This window comes from Bombina bombina, chromosome 11 (assembly GCF_027579735.1).
Source record: "Bombina bombina isolate aBomBom1 chromosome 11, aBomBom1.pri, whole genome shotgun sequence".
Lineage (NCBI taxonomy): Eukaryota > Metazoa > Chordata > Amphibia > Anura > Bombinatoridae > Bombina > Bombina bombina.
In genome coordinates, this window is record NC_069509.1 from 173,035,709 (window position 1) to 173,058,435 (window position 22,727).

General features: G+C 39.5%; 1 protein-coding gene across 3 annotated transcripts in view; it reads right to left on the minus strand.

Annotated features, from left to right (window-relative positions):
• Positions 1 to 1,823: 1,823 nt before the first annotated feature.
• Positions 1,824 to 22,727, minus strand: part of GSPT1 (G1 to S phase transition 1) — a 93,158-nt gene continuing 72,254 nt past the window's right edge. For all 3 annotated transcript variants that reach the window (XM_053694569.1, XM_053694570.1, XM_053694571.1), the window contains 5 exons: positions 22,308 to 22,388; positions 17,554 to 17,727; positions 16,414 to 16,503; positions 15,973 to 16,141; positions 1,824 to 3,908 (listed from right to left, as the gene is read on the minus strand). In XM_053694569.1, the coding sequence (XP_053550544.1) occupies positions 3,856 to 3,908; positions 15,973 to 16,141; positions 16,414 to 16,503; positions 17,554 to 17,727; positions 22,308 to 22,388 (567 nt within the window). In that variant the 3' untranslated portion in view covers positions 1,824 to 3,855. The remainder of the gene's footprint in view (positions 3,909 to 15,972; positions 16,142 to 16,413; positions 16,504 to 17,553; positions 17,728 to 22,307; positions 22,389 to 22,727) is intronic.

Consider the following 22,727-nt stretch of genomic DNA (forward strand, 5'->3'; position numbering starts at 1 on the left):
TTAATAACTTGAAGGGAAGCGTCCAAAATAAATGCATTAGCTAACTTAAGATCTTTTATCCTGTCTTGGATCTCTCATCCAAGGAAGTTTTCTCATGAGTGCCTCGGATTGAGCGTCAAACCAATATGCTGCCGCACTCGAAGGTGTTCTAATTTAAATCTTAAGGATACCACCTCCGAATCTGTCAAAGGTAAAATATCCTCTGAATCTGAAACTTCACCTTCATCCGAGACTTTGCTGTCTGCAGGAATGGTCTTCCTTTTGTGATTGCCCTGCAACATGGGAAAGGCAGACAAGGCAGAGATAGTGGAAGACATGAGACGCTATGGACTACAGCTGAAATCAAATAATCAACAGAAAAAATATTAACAAGAGAACTATAAAAAAAAGTTACTGTCCCTTTAAATATAAACGGTTTCACTATTTTTCTGCAAAGTGTCAGATTCTTTCCATAACAGCGGTTAGAAAATTGACTTAATAAACGAACCTCTGCACCACAGCAGTCTGCCGAGGTGCTCCTACCGTGCTAAATGACACCGGATCCCCTGCTTGTGATGATCCGTTCAGTCACACTCAGCAAATTCTGGACTCAACGTATCTGTACTAGAAGTGCATGAAATTACACTACATGCCGCTCTAGAACAGATAATCAACTAGCCCTGCTAAATGTTGAACTAATCCGACAAGGAAAAGAGCGCTCTACTAAGTGGAGCGCAAATACAGGAAGTCCCGCCCATTGTGGGCGTACCCAAAGTCCAATGTCTCCCCTCCGGGGAAAAAACTAAGTGAATCCACCGGAGCTGTCCACAAATAATAAAAACATATCTCCAGCCCCAGTGCCTGCTATATGTCACTGCCCAAAAACTTTCGCTTGAAAGTTGAGAGTCCCAACATAAAGGCTTTTATCATTAACCCCTTATGTTCCATAGTGCTATTTTTAAATAAATGTACTAATTCTCCTTAGGTCCCAGAAAGGCAGCACTTACCTTAACCACTGCCTGGCAGGAAGGCAGTTCCAAAGCTTGAGAGGTCCTCTCCCTCACATTGGCCTGAGAAGGAAACAAATGCTGAGTCAGTGAGTACCTCAGACTGAAGGATATAGGGCAGCACAAATATGGGAGGCGCAGTGAGAATTATGTCCCACAAGTTCCCATTGCTCTAAAGCCACCAAAGCTCTACTGTAGAGACTGAAATGGAACCAGGCTACACCCCAGGACAAAGCAGCACTCTCTGGCACTACTTGAAAATAAACTTTGATTGAAGAATCTAAAACCAACACCTCACTTTACCTCTTCCTATCACTAACGTAAGCAAAGAGAATGACTGGAGTGGGAGGGAAGGGAGGAGCTATATATAGCAGCTCTGCTGCTCTTTGCCGCTTCCTGCTGACCAGGAGGTGATATCCCACAAGTAAGGATGATGATCCGTGGACTCATCGTGTCTTTAAAAAGAAATATATCACCAGGGGCTTGACAAACCAGGAACTAGGGAGCCATTGGCTCCTATAATTTTACCACTAGCTCTTGTGTTATTCTCCCTATATCTACTGTATATACAGATACCACTGTGTCTCCCAAAAGTATGTCTGGTTCCTAACTGTTATTCTCCCTATATCTATATACAGATACCACTGTCTAGCTTCTGTGTGTGTTATTCTCCCTATATCTATATACAGATATAACTGTCTGGATCCTAAATCTTAAACAGATTTGTCGACCCCCATCTTATACTATACTGGATAATATCTCCCCTTAGCAGATGAGATTAGATATATTGTATAAATAAGATAGAAAAACACTGTCAAAAGAATTAAAGCCCACAGCTTTGCCGACATAATAAAATTTATTTCCATTTCATGCATTACGGCATCTACAAGAGTTATCACTAGAAAGTGAAAGACAATAACTTTTTCTGGCCGTACAATGTATCCTCAATGAAATGAATGGAAGATCCACAGTTACAAAGAAACAAATAGGGTTGAACAATCTTTACTGCTTGAGTTCTCAGTCAGATCATAAAAAAACAAACTGCTGGTTTTTGGTGCCTGGACTTGTCACTTCCATACATATCTGAAACAGTTAAATTCTTACATCTGCATTTTATACCATCAGTGTCTAGAAAATGAAAAAGTCCGACGACAAGCATTTTTTTTCTATCATATATATATATTTATTTATCTTGCGAAGTGTTGGACATTTCCGCTACAAATTGCTACACTATTGCTCTTTGCATCCTGAGGTTCAATAGAACAGAGGAAGTTATTGGGACGTGTATCTTACTTTTCAATCCTAGAGAAGCATAACTCCCAGATGATATGCAAAGTGTACATAGGACCTATACCACATTCAAATATTCAGTATGTGCAAACTCATGAGCCTAGAAATATTCCTATGCTCACTGTTCAATATTTAAGCAGCAAGGAGAAGTCGTCATCACTGACAACACAAAGACTGAATTTTGTAATCAAATGAAAATCCTTCCCATTTAGTACTTAAAGGGACAGTCTACACCAAAATTGGTATTGTTTGAAAAGATAGATAACACCTTTACTACCAATTCCCCAGATTTGCACAACTAACATTGTTATATTAACATTCTTTATAACATTTAAACCTCTAAATATCTGCATGTTTCTAAGCCACTACAACAACCTTATCACATGCTTTTTAATTAGCTTACCAAGACAACTGCAAATTCATGTGTGCCATATAGATAACATTGTGCTCTCTCCCGAGGAGTTGTGTAGGATACAGCACTAACTGGTTAAAATACAGGTCAATAAATAATAGTCATATGATAAGGGGGCTGTCAGAAGGGGATTAGATACAATGTAATCAGAGGTAAAAAGTATATTAAGATAACAGTGTTGGTAATAAAGGGATTATCTATCTTTATAAACAATAAAAAAGTTGTAGTAGACTGTCCCTTTAAATCGCTCTTAAGAGCAAATAATCTTTCCACGTAATAAAATCTGTAATGCTCTGAACAGCAGTTACATTTTTTCTTTATTTTGTTTCTGAACGATACCTGCAGATAATGGCTTCATCTTTTTAGCAACATTATTTGTATTTTAACATCTGCATTCGAGCACAGAAGAACTTGAAAAATGTAATTCAGCCATAAACACGAAACTTAGTTTAAGCAGTTTTCAAGTTTAGTATCAGTTATAGTTTAACAAGGGACTTTATTTTTAATTCACCATTATTATAATCACACAGCAGTCTCTCTGAAATTGGGTGGTGACAATGCGTAAAAGAATTTAGGAACATAAAAAAAAAATCCAAGACAAAATATTATATTACTTGGAAAATTAAAACATTAATGCAGCAGTGTTACATTCAGGTAAAAACAGTATTCAAAAGCAAGTAATACCGAAAGTTTACTTTTTAAATTTAACATTTTATTAACATGGTAGTTTGTCTTTGTAACATGTGCTCACACAATTGCACACTTTTTTTAAATGGTCTGACTATAATTTAAAGGCTTTATATTCTGGGTAATAAATGGTAATATTTCATGTATTTTATTTTAAAAAAAAATATAAAACAAAACAAAAATCTTAGGTTCTCAATTGTAGGCAATTGTGTCCACATCTTGTATGAAGCTATTGCCAAAATCTCTCCAAGGAAGCAGAATTTAAGAGGGAAGGAAAAATAAAATACAAATGTTCAAGGAGGGAAATTCAACAGTGGCATAGCAGAGCTCTCAATATGAGAAAGCTGACTATGTGGACATTTATCTTGGTTGTGAAATTTGTCTTGGGAATAGTTTGCCAAAGAGCAGAAAGTAAAAAGGCGTGTGTAATAGGCGTCCGTCATATTTCCTCACAGTTTTGTGCAGGGTATAGAAGAAAGCTTAATCCTTTTCTGGAACCAATTTCAACACCTTTCCAATTGCAATGGTTTTACCTACAATAAAGCAGCAAAGAAGAGATTAGCACTTATAACCAACACTTACTTGCAACTTTTTTTTTTTATATACTTTTATTAAACGGGATATTACTTTTTTTAATAAAATTGAATAGAATGTATTAGCAAAAGACCTGCATACAAAATAAAAGGTTTTAAAATTATGTCACTTTATGAAATGCACAGTATACACTTATTTTCATTTACTACATGTAATAGACACCACTATAAAGAATATGCACAGATACCGATATAAAAATCCAGTATAAAACAGTTTAAAAACTTAAATTAGAAGCTACCAGTTTAGCTCTGTAAAAAAAAAAAGGTTAGATGGAACATCCACTGTAAGTGCTTCAATAGCATAAAGACAACATTATGCTTACCTGAAAAATATATTTCCAGGTATGGAGAGTCCACAATTTCATAACAATTACTAGTGGAATATTCAACTCCTGGCCAGCAGGAGGAGGCAAAGAGTACCCCAGCAGAGCTGTTAAGTGTCACTACCCTTACACATAATCCCCAGTCATTCGGCCGAAGGAAAATGGAAAGAGAAGATAAGGGTATAGAGGTTTGTACCAAAAATGTGCCATCTTAAATGTAAATAAGGGCGGGTCATGGACTCTCCATGTCCAGAAAGAAATTTATCAGGTAAGCATACATTTTGTTTTCTTTCCTATGGCATGGAGAGTTCACAATTTCATTCCAATTAGTGGTGGGAACCAATAGCCAAGCTAGAGGACACAGAATATAAGGTAGGGAGGACAGGCAGACCTAAACAGAAGGCACCATCGCTTGAATAACTTTTCTCCCAAAGGAAGCCTCAGCAGAGGCAAAAGTATCAAATTTGTAGAATTTGGAAAACATAAAATTTATGCTTACCTGATAAATTTCTTTCCGGATATGAAGAGTACACGACGTCAATTACTAGTGGGAATATCACTCCTGGCCAGCAGGAGGAGGTAAAGAGCACCACAGCAAAGCTGTTAAAGGATTACTGTTTTTTTTCATTACACAATAGTAACATATTTTATATAATTATCTATTAAAACGTAGTAACCTATATTTTCATAAAAACAAAGCTTACAAACCTTATATTTTTAATAAATCTTACCCGGCCATGACGTCACCTTTTCCAGCCCACCGTTTTCGGCATTGTGTGTATAAAATCATTCACCAATTACATTTCTATCCTATGCATATCATTATCACCATAATCCTTCCTAATAAGCCTGCGCATCAATTCGGCTAAATCGCGCCTGAGCATTTTTAACAGAAGTTACCCACAACTATTTACATTTTACGCTTGCGTATTCGAGACAAAAATCTATTCAATCGGTTATCCAGACTTTGTGCATATTATAGAAACGTCTTATCTCTTGCCAAATATTTTATTCAATACTATTTCCAAAATAAGTATCGTTTGCTCGTTTATTCTAGGGCGATTCTGGAAGCGTTCTTAAGCTAAATACTTACATTATGTGCGCAGCTCACTCGACTGCTGCTGATAGATTCGACGCCTAATTCTACTGCAGATGGTGACGTTTCCTGTGACGCTGTGTTAACTCACGCATGCGCAGTACTTCAGAAACACGCCATCTTACAACTGCAGTTGTCAGCACGGATTGGGAATCCGTAACGACCGACATACAAGTAGGTTTGGAAAAAATTAATATTTCAAACTTATTTTCAAAAGGGTACATATTTAATAAATAAGATACATTAGAAAATAGATTTATACCTATACTACAATGTTATTTGACTTTCATTTATGACTACAGTGTCCCTTTAAGTGTCACTCCCCTACCCACAATCCCGTGTCATTCGACCGAAGGGAAAGAGAAAAAGGAGCAACACAAAAAGGTGTAGAGGTGCCTGAGGTTTAGCCAAAAAAAATAACTGTCTTAAATTTAAGGGCGGGGTCATGGACTCTCCATATCCGGAAAGAAAGAAATGTATCAGGTAAGCATACAATGTTTTCTTTCCTATGATATGGAGAGTCCACAGCGTCATCAATTACTAGTGGGAACCAATACCCAAGCTAGAGGACACAGAATGAACAGGGAGGGAGAACAAGACAGGCAGACCTAAACAGAAGGCACCACCGCTTGAAGAACCTATCTCCCAAAAGAAGCCTCAGCCGAGACAAAAGAATGAAACTTGAAAAATGTTGAAAAATTACAGAGGGGACCAAGTTGCAGCCTTGCAAATTTGTTCCACAGAAGCTTCATCTTTGAAAGTCGGAGAAGAGGAGGATACAACCCTCTTATAATAAGCTGTAACTCTCTCAGGAGACTGCTGACCAGCAGTATTCATAAGCAAAACAAATTATACTTCTCAACCAAAATAGAAAGAAGTAGCAGAAGCTTTCTGACCCTTACACTTTCGACAAAAAAAAAAAAAAAAACAGGAAAGAGGACTGGCGAAGATCCTTGGTCACCTGTAGGAACAATATTGGAGCACGCACAACATCCAAGTTGCATAGTAAAAGATCCTTATAAGGATTAGGACAGAGAAGGAACAACAAGTTCCTGAATAATAATTCATTCCAAACCACTTTAGGAAGAAAATCCAACTTAGAACTGCTTTATTAGCATGAAAGATAAGGGAAGGCGAATCATGCTGGAAAGCTGAGAGTTCTGAGCAGAAGAGAAAGCAAAAAGAAACAAAACCTTAAAAAGATAATCTATGAAATGCAAAGGCTCAAACGGAGCCTGACACAAAGCCTTTAAGAACAAGCTTAAAGGGACACTGAACCCAATTTTTTTCCTTTCACTTTACTACTACTACTAATATATATATATATATATAAATAAATAAAATAAAGGGCTGGGCGATATACGGTGGATGCGGTTTTATACCGCGATTAACCACCACAATTTAAAAACCACGAGTGTGTGCAATTTTTTAGCCCCGCCCCCTATTACATATTATGCCGAAAGAAGCTGATCAAAAGCTTGGAAGCGGCCAGAGGGTAAGCAATTTTGCATTTATACAACAAGGTAGTGTTTTTAATTTGACAGACCCACAGTGTCAGATATTAAACATGTAAATGTGTTAAGTGTTTTTGTGTGATCACACTTAAGATTTACACTTTTTTTACCCCTCCATAATGTGATCTGGTTAGAATACATCAAACAGTGTCATACTGTCCCATAGTGGAACAAACCAATCCCAAATATGTATTGGCTGGATGATAAAATTAGTATAGTTTAATAAGACCAAGCTATGTAGCTAAGCAAACTAGAATTACATTTAACCGCTGAATTATTTGTGTGATGTCCCTTTCTCTAATAGTAATAACACCTCAAGCTCAGTTACTCTCTCGTCTCAACCCTAAACATCACAGTCAGACAGCATCACTACTTATAAGAGTATGCGTGACCCGTCAAATGTCAATCAACTAATATGGGCGTGCTTAGATAAGATCTGTCACTTATTGAACATAGGTGGTGCTTTAAGGTAATAGGGTAAGGTCGTTGAGAAGTTTACCACGTTATGATGTCATACATCTCCAACGCCTTCAAAGTAATGGCACAACAGCAACGCCCACCGTAGATTTTCAAACCGGGCCCCGCCCCCTCCGGTTTCCTGCTGACAAGATGGTGGCGGAGAGCAGAACATTGTCATACACTGTGTGCAAGTGGAGTTCTTTCTCCTCCATTTATTTACCCGAGTACCAGCCTGCATGTGCCGTGGGGTCTGTGGGTGTAGCCTGTGTATCTGTCACCTTATTATACCACTGGATGCATAAGACCACCTGTATTACCCCAGTATAGGGGTATCTGCGTGTATGTTTAGGGACAGACATGCAGAAATACGTACTCTGACATAGCTTACCTCTCTATAACACCCAGTTGCTTGTATAAGCGGCCAGAGTGGAAGCAAGGGAGTGCGACTTGTATTAGGTGGTGTTGGGGCCGTTATTATACACATCTGGTAGTGAGTTTACCCACCAGCTAGCACATGAAAAATCGCAATCGCAATTTTATTTTTTGCCCATATCGCCCAGCCCTAATATACACACATATACATACACACACAGTAGATAGCGCACTCCCACTCGCCAAATTCTTAAAAACCAGGGTGTATATGCGGTTTAATATAAACATCTCCAAAACGTCACAACGAATTAAAGATTGCTGTGTTGTAAATCCAGAGTGTGCATATATTGAATTTTTCATATACATACAGTCTCAGATAAAAATCTAATCAACCTTTTCTCCTTGCACACTGACAGCTGACAGTGTCCACAAGACAGTGTAAAAAAAAGTCTTCCCCAAACTTTATACATAGGGGAAAATGAAGTCTCAACATCACATCTTTAGAGAAATAACTCTCCTAGTGGGAAACAAGAGACCCGGCTAAATATTGCAAGGAGAAAGGACAAATGCGGACAAAAAAACAAAATTATGCTTACCTGATAATTTCATTTCCATCTGTATGGGATGAGTCCACAGCTGCGTTCCTTACTTGTGGGAAATACTGAACATGGTCACCAGGAGGAGGCAGACAGCCCCAGCCAAAGGCTTAAATACCTCCCCCACTTCCTCATAACCCAGTCATTCTGCCGAGGGAAAAAGGAACAGTAGGAGAAATATCAGGGTGAAAAAGGTGCCAGAAGAAAAAAAAATTCAAATTTAGGGCCGCCCATCGGAGAAACACGGCAGAAGCTGTGGACTCTTCCCATACAGATGGAAATGAAATGATCAGGTAAGCATAATTTATGTTTTCCATCTTAAAAAGGGACATCAATCCCAATTTTTCTCTTTAATGATTTAGATAGACCATAACATTTTAAACAACTTTCTAATTTACTTCTATCAGAATCAAATTCTTAGTTTCTGGTTATCCTTTGTTGAAAAGCAGAAATGCAAGCTCAAGAGTGTGCATGTGTCTGCAACACTATATAGCAGCTGTTTTGCAACAATGTTATACATTAGCAGGGGGACTAGATCTCAGCACTATTACCTGTCCTGTAGTGCTTCAGGCATGTGCACGCTACCTACCTAGGTATCTCTTTAACAAAGAATAACATGAGAATGAAAAAAAATAGAAGTAAATTGGAAACTTTTTAAAAATAGTGTCGTTTATCCGAATCATGAAATACATTTTTTGGGTTTAATGTCCCATTAATATGGGAAGAATCCACAGCTGCATTCATTACTTGTGGGAAACATATACCCAAGTTCTAGAGTACACAGAATGCGAACAAGAGAGGGGAGGGAAAAAAAAAAGGCGGAGCCTAATCTGAGGGCACCACAGCCTGCAAGTGTAAGGGGGACCAGATAGCCGCCTTACAAATCTGATCCATAGAGGGCTCATTTTTGAAGGCCCAAGAGGAACCACTGCTCTCGTAGAATGAGCCGTAATCCTCAGAGGAGGCGTATGTCCTGCCGTTTCTATGCTAAACGGATGACACTCCTCAGACAAAAAGATAAGTTGAAGAGGCTCTGACCCCTACGCTTCCCAGTAAAGAGAACAAACAGAGAAACAGGTTTGTCTAAATTCCTTCGTGGCCAGAAGATAGAACTTCAAGGCACAAACCACATCCAGAATAAGTTGTAAACGTTCCTTCGACGGAGGAGGATTAGGACATAAGAAAGGAACCACAATCTCTTGATTGTTGTTGCAAATTGACACAACCTTAGGAAGATAACCTAACTTTGTTTGTAGAACAGCCTTATTGGCATGAAACACCAGATAAGGAGGGATGCATTGCAAGGCAGCAATCTCAGAGACTCTGCGCACAGAAGCAATAACTAGAAGAAAAAGAACCTTCCAAGACAATTTAGTATCTACTTCATGCATAGGCTCCAACAGAGCCCGTTACAAAACCTTAAGGACAAGATTTAAACTCCAAGGAGGAGCCTTAGATCTAAACACAGGTCTGATCCCAGCAGAGCCTTAAGAAATGGCTGCACATCTGGAAGCTCGGCAACCCTTTTGTGCAGTAACAGACAGGGCCGAAAACTATCCCTTCAGGGGACTTGCAGAAAAGTCCTTCTCCAATTAATCCTGGAGAACAGAATAAGTAGGTCCTCCACACCTTATGATAAACGCGACGAGCAAACAGCTTACAAGCTTGAATGAGTAAAAATAACTCAGAAAAAACTCTTGACTAGGACTAAGCGTTCAATCTCAACGCAGTCAGCCTCAGATAATCTAGACATTTATTAACAAAGACATTGGTCAGCAGATCCCAGCGACAAGGTAATTTCGACTGAGGAGATAACATCCCCACTAGATCTGCGAACCATAGCCATTGCGGCCAAGACGGAGCAGTCAGTATCATGGACGCCTGCTTGAATCGAGCCACTACACCAGGAAGTAGTGGTAACGGTTGGAAAGGATAAATTGGATTGAACTTCCAAGGCACCGCTAATGCATCCGTTAGCTCCGCCTGAGGATCCTTGTACCTCAACCCTTATCTGGGTAGCTTGGTAGAGACGTTATAAGATCTTCCCCTTGCAAATCTCTGGAAACCATTCTCCCGGATGAAAGGATTGTCTGCTGAGGAAATCCGCTTCCCAGTTGTCCACACCCGGAATGTAGATCGCTGAACGCGAACAAATGCGGGTCCCCCCCCCCACACCAGAAACCTAAATACTTCCCTCATACCTAGGGAGCTTCTCGTTCCCCCCCGATGTAAGCCACAGAGGATATAGTTTGATTGGAATCTGAATAACTGGGACGAACCCAGCAGAGGCCATGCCTTCAGAGCATTGTATATTGCCCGAAGATCCAAAAAGAGATTAGGAGCTTTACCTCCTAAGACCAGATGCCCTGTGCCTTCCTGGCACCCCAAATGACTCCCAATCCTGACAGACTCCCAACCGTAGTCACAATCACCCAGGATGGACTTGAGACGGATGTCCCTCAGGACAAGTGATCTGGACAAAACCACCAAGAGAGATTCTCCCGATTGGTTGTCCAGAGAAATCTATTGAGACAGATCCGAATGATCGCCGTTCCACTAGCTCAGCATGCGCAGTTGCAACAGTCTGAGGTGAAACCTGGCAAAGGAAATAATGGCCAAGCTGGACACCATGAGACCAATCACCTCCATACACCGAGCCACAGATGGCCTTAAGGTGATCTGGAGGGCAAGACATGTTGAAGCTAGCCTGCAACGTCTCTGGTCTGTTAGAAATATTCTCATGTCTATGGAGACTATTATTAATACCCGAGAATTCTACCCTGGTACTTGATACAAGAGAACTCTCTCTAGATTATCTGTCATCCACAGGATCGAAGACGACAGAGGAGATATTCCGAATGGTCCACTCTTCGAAAAATGTCTTTACCTAGACCAAACGGAAGAGCAATAAACTGGAAGTGCTGGTCCAGGAATCCATTGTGGTCTTGAACTACACCTCTAAAACGAGGGGAAGAGAGGACCTTATTGTCTCCCTCTTAAACGAAGGAACGTTTAAAAACCTGCTTAAGCACTTTAGGTCCAGAATCAGACTGAAAGTTCCCTCCTTAGGGACCACGAAAAAGTTTGAATAGTATCCCAAACCTCTAACTGCGATAGGCACCGGGACAATAACTCCTAGAGGACAGATCCCATACACACCCCAGAAGGCTTCCCCTCCTTTCAGGAAGACAGGAAGAATCTGCCCTTGGGTGGCTGAGACTTAAACCCTATCTTGTAACCCTGAGCTATTACCTCCAGGACCCATGGATCCTGCACGTCCCTGAACAAAGCAACTGAAAAGAGCGACCTACTGCCCCCTATACGATCCAGAAGAGGACAGGGGACCGCCCATTCATGCTGATGTAGACTTGGCTGGCTTCTTGCTCTGCTTGGATTTATTCCATTACTGAGCCGGCTTCCAAGAGTTCTTGGTTTGCTCTGGCTTAGCGGAGGACTGCCAACCTGGGCTTTATCAGAACGAAAATCGTCCCTTAGATTAGTTCATATACTCTTGTGGTAGGAGGGCACCCTGGCCCCCTGTGACCGTGGAGATAATGGAGTCCAGGCCTGGACCAGAAAAAAATCATTCCTTTAAAGGGATGGAAGAAGTCTAGACTTAGAAGTTATATCCGCAGACCATGATTTCAGCCAGAGCCCGACAGGCCTGAACAGAAAAAGCTGAAGCCATAGCATTCAAGCGAATCAACTGCCTAATAGCAGCACAGATACAAGAATTAACAACCCTCAAAGCCATAAATCTTTTCTGAGTAACGTCAAGGGGATCCTCCACCCTGATCAAATCCTATGAGTCACACCAGAACGTAGTTTCTCCAGTACCTGCAGCAACAGCCGCCACCGGTTGAAACAAATATCCAGTATGTTGAAAACATCTTCAACAGAGTTTCCATCTTTTATCCATGGGCTTGTCAAACGAAAAACTATCCTTAAGCGGGATAGTAGTACATTTAGCAAGTGTGAAGTGGACGCTATCCCATTTAGGGACGGAAACTCACAACTCCATTGAGAGTCCAGGACCGAGGACAATTTGTTAAAGGGAGAAGAGGGGGGAAAAGGAATCCAATCCTGTCCCATTCATTCTTAATAATGTTCGCCATCTAACAGGAGCAGGGAAGTATAAGGTTCATCAGGCAATCTGGCCTCTGTTACTTCTGAATTCGCAAAAAACTTCCTTTAGAAGAAAGCGGAAATTACTAAACTAAAGTCGGGTTCCTACGAAGTTGGAGGTTTAGAGGCAGCAGACTCCAACCCAGAATGTTCATACTCTGAAGTCTCAGAAAGAACTTCATCCTCGGATAACCCTAAGGTAAATCCAATAAATCATCTGATGTACTCTGGGAAGGAGTTCAATATGTAACCTTTCGCTTAGCAGGGCTAGGTAAAGCATTAAAGGCCACAGACACCGCCGTCTGAACGGCGCAGTAACGTCTGGTGAAAAAAGGCCTCCTCCAGATGAAGGATCAGCAATGCTACGGGAAAACAATGTGTAGAGATATAAGAATGTAGGGTACGCACCCCAAGGGACGACAACTCCTCAGAGGTGGACGACTCTGTGGTATCAAACATATTCAATATCACGTTATCAAGGCATATGGAACATAATTGAGAGGGCGGAACTAAGGCCTCCTCACCATATAAACAGGAATTACTCATTAGAAATAGAGGGAGTGCCCTCTAAAGTAACAGAATCCTCCATCGCTAGTGCAATAACCGGAGAAATAAAACCTAATTTAAAAAAACAAACAAAAAAAACAGCACCCTTATACCCCAAAGGCTGGGGCACACCACCTCCTATGACCCAGACAGTACAGAGATTTATGACTCCTCTCTAATAGATACCCGGTCAGGAAAAAGGGAATGAATCACATGGTGCACAATGCAGGACCGTCCCTACTATGAGAAAGCATGCCAAGCTTGTAAGCTGCATGGCTCTCGAAGTGAAACCTTTATATTCCATAACAGCCTATGAGCCCATAACATCTCACACATGAAAGCAGCATAAAATCAAACATAAGGATTATTTCCCCGTTCAATAATTCTAAGGAGATATTAACCCTTAATTTTGTACAGATAAAAGGAGTCACACTATGACCCTGTCTTCTTGCATTATCATACATGTATAAAATATGAAACGATCTTAGCAGAATCTACGCCGTGGAACAGAAATACGGCCCTTCAAGTGTGACAGATAGTAGCATCGCTTCTGACATGGACTTGAGTGAAAAAAAAGCAGGCAGCAAAACTCGTCAATGCTGATTGCCTATGGAGCTGTTAATATTAGTGAGAATGGTTTCGCAGATAGACTCTCCCTGCATCTCCGGACTCTCATCCATGCTCTCACTGAGAGGCTAACAGGACTACTTAAAACTCCAACCCCATCTTGAAGAGTACTACCTTCCATAAGAGACTATCTAAAATCTTCTAACACTTCTCTGCCAACATCCTGTGATGAAAGGCAAAGAATGACTGGGGTTATGAGGAAGTGGGGGAGGTATTTAAGCCTTTGGCTGGGGTGTCTTTGCCTCCCCCTGGTGGCCAGGTTTGTATTTCCCAAAAGGAATGCAGCTGTGGACTCTTCCCATATTAAAATGGAAACACCACAACACACAGCTGCCATGCCTATTCTTAACAGTCATGCGGAAATAAATGGTGTCTCAACCTAAAGGCGCATCTCAATAACACACATCAAGGCGCATCTCAATATTTATGAAGGATGAGGAAGAAAAACTTACTGCAAAAAAAAAATCTGTCTGTGCTGCTGCTCTGTAATAGATACAGTACAGAGGGGAGAGACGAAGGGCACCAAAATTTAATTATTGATGCCTAACTATCCGCCGTTATGCAGAGATAAATTACATACCGGTAGGAGTATTTTAATAAGGATAAACTCTGTTTGCGCTGCCGCTCTGTAATGGATACCGTACAGAGGGGAGAGACGAATGGTGCCAGAATTTATTTATTGATGCGCAACTATTCACCTTATGAAGAATAAACTACAGACCCCTGGACTTAGAAGGCTAATGCTTAGTCTGTAGAGCACATAACCCAATCAGGGAGATAGAGCATCGGCTAAATAATCTTGCATGCTGGTAAGAGCTCTACAAGAAAGGAAATTAACCCACACATGAAGCACCCTTAAAACCCTTCTAGGAAAACAGATACTATTTCCCACAGATAAGGAAAGTTAAAGTCCGTATAAAAACATCCCTTACCTGAAAGGGATCATGACTGTCAGCCTAATTGACAGTAGTGAGCGGTTATAAAAGGACAGAAGACTGTTTCCTTAACAAAACCGCCGCCCCAGAGAGGAAGTAACCGAGCCCAATCTGGTAAACAAAAACTTCACTAGAAGTTATATATGTTGAGGCTAATATTACACCTTCGCTCAAGGGTACCCAGCAAATGAATAAAAAATCCCTTACCCCTATTATGCCTCAAACTGACCACAAGCCATGGGGGCAGGGGGTACAGGGACTTACAGTTAGACGTCTTCATTCTTCTCACCAACTGCAGGTTTGACAGACTCAGCCGGCCTCCGATAGGGACCTGTAGACAAAGAAAAAACTGAGTAATCAACTCTGGTTTTCAAAATAGGGGTATCAAAAATGTTGGAAGGTAAGCAAGGACTATCTCGCCGTCTTCCAACTGCTAAAAGCCACCATTACTCTTACTAAAGAGATTGACATGGACACAGCATACCCCCAATACTTGCTTGCAGGGAAAAGTACCCATTTAAGGATTAAATATCTTCAGACACCATCTTCGCACATCCTCCCTTGACAGAGGCAAAGAGAATGACTGGGGATTATGTGTAAGGGAAGTGACACTTAACAGCTCTGCTGGGGTGCTCTTTGCCTCCTCCTGCTGGCAAGGAGTTGTATATCCCACTAGTAATTGGAATGAAATAGTGGACTCTATGCCATAGGAAAGAAAAGCAGACACCCCCCCCCCCCTTCCTCTGCATATGAAAAGACCCTTTACACAAACAGGAGCAAGCTGGAGTAGGTATACATCAGTATTCTCCTAAAACTTTGGGGCTTGGTTAGGAGTCTGAAAATCAGAGCAATGTTATCTATAAATAAGCAAAACTGTACATTAAAAAAACCTGTATGGGTTATATAAATAGATAATCTACAAAACATTTATGCAAATAAAAATCTAGTGTATAATGTCCCTTTAATGATTTGCAAAGCTAGTTGAAAACATCTGTGAATAGGTTTCTTATTTACCTTATTTGTAGTCAGGGCAAGTGGTAAAACATTTTCCACCACACTGAGTAATCCCTATCTAGTATGTAGCCAATTTTGCAGCATTTTGAAGAAAGCCGAGGTTACAGAATTAGCTTTTCAGATTCTAGAGGGCACTGGTTTTCAAGCCTGTTCTCAGACCTCCCTAACGGGACAGATTTTCAGGATTACCTTGAAAGGGAAGGTAAAATAACCAGGTTTACCAATCAGCTGATTATTTCACCTGTGCGCTAGTTCAGATATCCACAAAATCTGGCCTGTTAGGGAGGCCTGAGGAGGGTTTGAAAACCAGTGGTCTAAGGTGTGGAACAAATTTTACAAAAATCAAAATGTGTTAATGCCCCTTTGACAACCGATTGGCAATTAGTCCAATTCCTACCTTCATCTCGCAAGGTAAAGCGCCCCATCTGAGGGAAATCTTTGAATGTTTCAAGGCAGATAGTTCCAGCTGTTCTTAAGCGGGCAATACATACTTGATCTTGTTTCACAAAGCGGGGCCGTGTCTTACTTTTGTCCCCAGTTTTTTTGTCTACCAAGCAAATTAAGGCCTAGACAAAAAAAAAAAGTTTTTGTATTAAAATGAAATTACATATTTGAAATCTAACAGTCTGTCAAAATGCACCGATATAATCCGATTCATGAAACTTTAGCGTTGACTAGTTTTCCACAGCTAGACAGCGCTTGTTCATGTGTGCAACATCGATAATGTTCACTCCTGTGGAGTTATTTATGAATCAGCACTGATCGGCTAAAATGCAAGTCTGTTAAAAAGCAGAGATAAGTGAAGCAATATTACAGTAGAACAAGAAAGCAAACATACTGTTATCTCAACTTCTTCAATACAGGTATGAATGTGCAGCACTGCGTTGTAACCGGGGCAAATGATGGACTTGTGCTCAATTATTACAATCTGTAAAACAGAAAACATATTTAAGACACTCTATTTAGTACAATGTTAGACATGTGCATTTGCTGTACTCTATGCACAAGGAATGAAGAATATGGCCACTATACGTGGAATTTCCTTTGTGCGACAGTACAACACACAAAGTAATCCGGCTCTGAAAATCCCACGGACAGTGGCCATATTCTGCATTCATTGTGCACAGAATATAACAAATGCACGTTTAACAATTAGGTAGGCTAGCCTCTTTTTGTGACCTTGAGATCTTTGTGGATCCCCATGATATAGGCGTACAACAATATCACATATGGTTAGGAAATGTTGGTGATTGAGGTTATCAAGGGTTATCAGAACATCACTAATGCAGTCACATTGCTAAAAAAAATATACTATGGATGCTAAAATGTTGTTTGAGAGGATATCCCTGACTACTAGATATGTGAATTTGTTCACCACTGAATGCGGAAGCTCTTCGTGCCGCTCGGCTATTTTCATTGCCGCATTTATTCTTGTGCAACAGCAATACACTAAAATCTCTGCAAATTCAGAATTTAGTGCGTTGTTGTTGCACAAAGATTAATGTGGCAACGAAAATAGCCAAGAAGCACGAAGAGCCGCTTTTTTTCACATGGAGGTGAACAAAACCACCAAATGCTCTTCCGACTACAACCACGCAAATAGATCACATAGAATCCCCTAAGAAATCACTGAGGTTTCTTCTTAAAACATTCTAAATTACAGCATTTTCCTTGTAATAAATTAAATTGTCAGTCAAGTAAAAACCATTAGGTTTGATGCAATTCTTTTCAACAGCCAAACTCCCTCACTTGCTAGCCTGGACTTGTTATTGGAATAAATAAATCTAGATATTTTGTTTAGCATCTAAAGGAGTTAGTCTTGCGAGTTCTGCACTGTAAACTACAATCTACAGATTTCATTTACAGGAAAAATACTGGGGAAAGATTTGTTTTTCAAAGTATATTTAAACAATTGTTACAAAGTGTTGGGTGTCCCTTTAAGACACTGGGACATCTATTAAATGTTAAAATAAAGTACCTGGGCATCAAATGTGCGTCCAGAGTGACAGAGATTATTTAGGTCACATAGAATAAAGCCTGGCAAAATTTCCTCCTCTTCAATGCCCTTGAGCCGGAGCTTTAGATTCTCTCCTGGTGATACAGCCTCTGTCTCAACCTCATCAGATAGGAGACTGAGAACTTCCACGGTATGCTTAATGGTGAAAAGTGTGCAAATGAAATGGTTACTGCATGGTCAATGGGAAACTTTACCTCGCACTATACTATAATTATATCAAAATCTGCCTAGCAATAGCCGATTCTCAAAGTCATAAAAGCATTAAAAGGGACATTCAACTGACTATTAAAGGGACACTGAACCCAAATTTTTTCTTTTATGATTCATATAGAGCAAGCAATTTTAAGCAACTTTCTAATTTACTCCTATTATCAATTTTTCTTCGTTCTCTTGCTTTATTTAAAAAAGACATCTAAACTAAGGATCCAACAAATATGTGGTTCAGAACCATGGACAGCGCTTGTTTATTGGTGCTGTCCAATCAGCAAGGACAACCCAGGTTGTTCACCAAAAATGGGCAGGCATCTAAACTTAAATTCTTGCTTTTCAAATATAGATACCAAGAGAAGAAAATTTGCCAATAGGAGTAAATTAGAAAGATGCTTAAAATTGCATGCTCTATGTGAATCATGAAAGAAAAAATGTGGGTACAGTGTCCCTTTAAGAGCACTATTTAAACAATATTTTTCCCCATTAAAAAAGTATTCTTACCTGATAGAAATTAATTTCTTTCTTTGTTGCGAGAGGCCATGAGACCTTACTCTTGGGATTATATCACCTGGCCACCAGGCGGAGGCAAAGACACCCCAACACCAGAGCTTTAAGTATCTCTCCCCCTTCCCTCCCAGTAGTGCATATAGCCAAGGATAGGAAGAAAAAGGGGAGAGAACGTAGGGTAAAGAGGTGTAAAACTAAAACTGATGACAGCAACAGAAAAAATGCGGATTTGCGGACTGTCCCAACCAAGAGAGAAATGAGTTTATCAGGTAAGAATAAATTATGTCCACAAGACCTTATTCTTGAAAGCTAATAACACAAGCTGAGAAGTCCACAAATTTAGGGAGGGAAATAAACAGATAAAGGCAGGAACCTATTTACCAGGAACCATTGCCTGAAGGACCTTCCTTCCAAAAGCCGCCTTGGCTGTGGCAAAAACATCAAAATGGTAACATTTTGTAAAGCTATGCAAAGATGACCAGGTTGCATCCTTGCATATCTGTTCCACTGAAGCCTCATTCTTGAAAGTCCAAGAAGTAGAACCTGAATGAGTAGCATGAGCTGTAATTGTAGCAGGTGGTTTGCTGACCCCTTCCAAATAAGCTTTTAGATGGGTTTGCAAACACATTGTTAGGATTGTTGTGCTGCGGGCACCCTACGCCGTCCTGTGGCACCTTATGTAGGGCAAAGGGGAAAAAGATTTTTTTTTAAAAAATACATTCACCCGTTGTAGGATGGCAGCATAACTCCACCCAGAGAATCCGCGGACACGTCTATTGTGTAGCAGTATCCAGAGATCAGGCTCTCACTTGTAAAATTGATGACGCGTGCTGTATTTTTGAGCATGTGCAATGTGTCTGCCCAAGTGTCTCATGTAATTTAGTCCATTCCCACACTGCTGGGTGCGATTTCTACCAAACCCACAAGGAGTGAGGAGGAGATTGGTGGCCATATTAGGGCTGCCGAGTAAAGAAATTTCCACTAGAATACTGTTATCACTTTTGCCCTTTATTAGGTGGCACAGGACGGTCTGGGGTGTCCGCAGCACAACAGTCCTAACAAGATGCTTGCAAACCCGTGCAGACTGTCCCTTTAACCTTAGATTTGTTTTTAATATCAGGAGTTGTGTTTTAAGAAAATTGAAAAGTAATACAAATATGTGCAAAAAACAAATATCCAAAAAGCTCACATTTAAGAGATTAGTGTACAATTACCACTGAAAACTTTATACAGAAGTAAAAGTCCATAACTCATTCAGTAGAGAATTCTGTTCCAATTACGTCAGGTACAAAATCCACAAAAGCAGCACCACTTAAAGCTTAAAGGGACACTAAACCCAAATGTTTTCTCTTTCATGATTCAGATAGAGCAATACATTTTAAGCAACTTTCTAATTTACTCTTATTATATAACCTTTTCTTCGTTCTCTTGGTATCTTTATTTGAATGTAAGCTTAAAGTGAAGGTAAACTTTTTTTTTGGCCCCAAACAATAGGAGTTTAATTCATAATTTTTTTCCAGTCTTACTGTAAACAAAAAAATAGCCGCTTTACAAATTCAACCAACTTTTTTTTTTTTAGTCTTGATGACGTTTTTAGCTTGGCCAATTGAAAAATCGGGCCGGCCAATTGAAAAATCGGGCCGTCCAAGGAGGCAGTTGACGGCCACCTAACGGCCAGATTTTCAATTGGAGAAAATTAAAAACTTGATAAAGAATGAAAAAAAATAAACCACAAAAAAAACCAAAAAAAACACACGTGTCGAATTTATAAAGAGCCGATAACTATTTAAAAAGGCAATAACTTTGCTTAAAATAAAATTGAAAGAAATTGATGAATTAAACTATTGATTGCAGCCAAAAAAAAAAAAACCACTCGATCGAATAGAAGGTAAGTTTACCTTCACTTTAAGAACCGGCCCATCTTTGGTTCAGCACCTGGGTAGAACTTGCTAATTGGTGACTACAATTATCCACCAATCAGCAAGCGCTACCCAGTTGCTGAATCAAAGATAGTCCCGCTCCTCAGCTTACATTACTGCCTTTTCAAATAAAGATAACAAAAGTACAAAGAAAAAAAAATAGGATTTATCATCATGCTCTGAATCATGAAAGCAAAAATTTGAGTTCAGTATCCCTTTAACTTCACATTATATCCATAGGAGCAGGTACAAAGACTGGACTATATTTTGGGCTACATGCCCTTAATCATGTCCCATGTATTGTAAACTGTGAATAACCTTAAATAACTAACAGGCACATTTCTCCACCAATATTTAACCATTTACATTCTTCATCAGGATACAAATGTGGAAGTAAGCAGCAGTTCGTACCCTTAGGATATTTTTGTAGCCAGATTGTCTTAGTATTTTTTTTATATAGGAATCAATCCAACTACGAAAATATCCAAAGTGCACGAGGATCCAAGGGAACATTCCTTTTAGTTACTTGCAACTCCACCTAGTGGTATCATAAAATCACTAGAATATAATATATACTACACAAAATAAATTAAAGGGACATAAACCCAAAATTGTTCTTTGATTCAGAGAGAGAATACAAATTTTAAACAACTTTCTAATTAACTTCTATTAATTTTTTTTATTCTCTTGGTATTTGTTGAAGGAGCAGAAATGCACTACTGGTTTCTAACTGAACACATGCGTGAGCCAATAACAATGGTTATATATCTGCAGCAACCAATCCGCAGCTAGAAACTAGGTTCTTTGCTGCTCCTGAGCTTACCTAGATAAACCTTTCAGCAAAGGATAACAAGAAAAGGAAGCAAATTAAATAGAAGTGAATTGGAAAGTTGTTTAAAATTGTATTCTCTATCTAAATCATGAAAAACATTTTGGGTTTCATGTCCCTTTAATAAAAATTCCATTCATGTTTTCTGCTCATTGGAATCAATGTCTAAATTATAGATTCAGAAAGCCTCACATTCTGCAAAAGTATGTCCCTGTTATGATCTCATCTAGGAACAGAATCAACCAGAAATCTTAAAAGGGACATTTTATTTTGTCCCCTTTACCTGTAATTCCATTCTGAAATTGTGAGCATTTCAGTTCCTGTTAGAAATGGAAGTGCAGAACACCGTTATATTCCTCACAACTATTCACTGCACACTCTAGTTACCCATTTATAAAACTGTAAAACTGTCCCTAATTGGCCAAAGCAGAGAAGGCAACCTAAGTTACAACATGGTTGCTCCCATTGTTTTACAGACACTAAAACGTTACTTATTTTGTTAATATTTAAACTAATGAAACTTTAAAAAAAAAAAATACATCTTCATGTAATTCTCAGACTAATCTTTTCTTTGAATGACACATTCTATCTAGTATTTGTTTCATTTTCAATGCCATTTGAAGAGATAGACTGACCATCCATTAAAGTATGAAATGATACTGGGGCATTGAGGACCTTCCCTCAAATAATTGGACTTATGTTGCAAAATCCTATTATGGACTCTGTGGTCTCTCCAATGTAAATAATTTAATCAAATAAAAATAAATGTGGCATTGCATGTAAAACAGCGATTGATTTAGAATTTACAAAGGTTACTATCTCATACAATGTGCCAATGCATTTTGATATGTTGAATTGTGATGCTTAAAGCATTTAACTCAGATATAAATACAACTTTCTTCATATTTCCCGGTTTCTTAACCCCTTAACTTCTGGAGGCATGCAGATACAGCAGTCTTGGCAACATTGGCACGTTTGGGGGTATGTGAATGAATCTGAACATTAAGTGCTTGATAGACTTCTTCATTGCATGACATTGTTGTATTTAAACCACATCCTCAATACCTTTTACAATTATTGTGGCTTGATACCCTCTCCAAGAATCGTTGGACCATTTCATTAGTCTAGCATTCACCACCTCTTCACTATCCTCCTTACCCATAGACAGTTGACTATGTCTGGTACAGTCAGTCAACGTCTTTATTTTGCACAGTATCATTAAAAAAGAAAAAAAGGTAGATCAAAATCACCTTGTTTGGCATCATGACAAGCTGCTGTCCTTTGCATATAGAACCAGATTCCAGCTTTCCTAGAATGACTGTCCCCATATCCTAAAAGAAAGAAAGGAAATGGTCACATTTCTAGGACTACAAATTATGCAAAAACATAATTTAATTTATGTAAGAACTTACCTGATAAAATAATTTCTTTCATAGTGGCAAGAGTCCATGAGCTAGTGACGTATGGATATATAGTCCTACCAGGAGGGGGCAAAGTTTACCAAACCTCAAAATGCCTATAAATACACCTCCTACCTCAGTTTCACGTGTAGCCAAGGAGTAAAAAGCATACAAAAAAAATGGAACTGGAAAAACAGAATTTATGTTTACCTGATAAATTACTTTCTCCAACGGTGTGTCCGGTCCACGGCGTCATCCTTACTTGTGGGA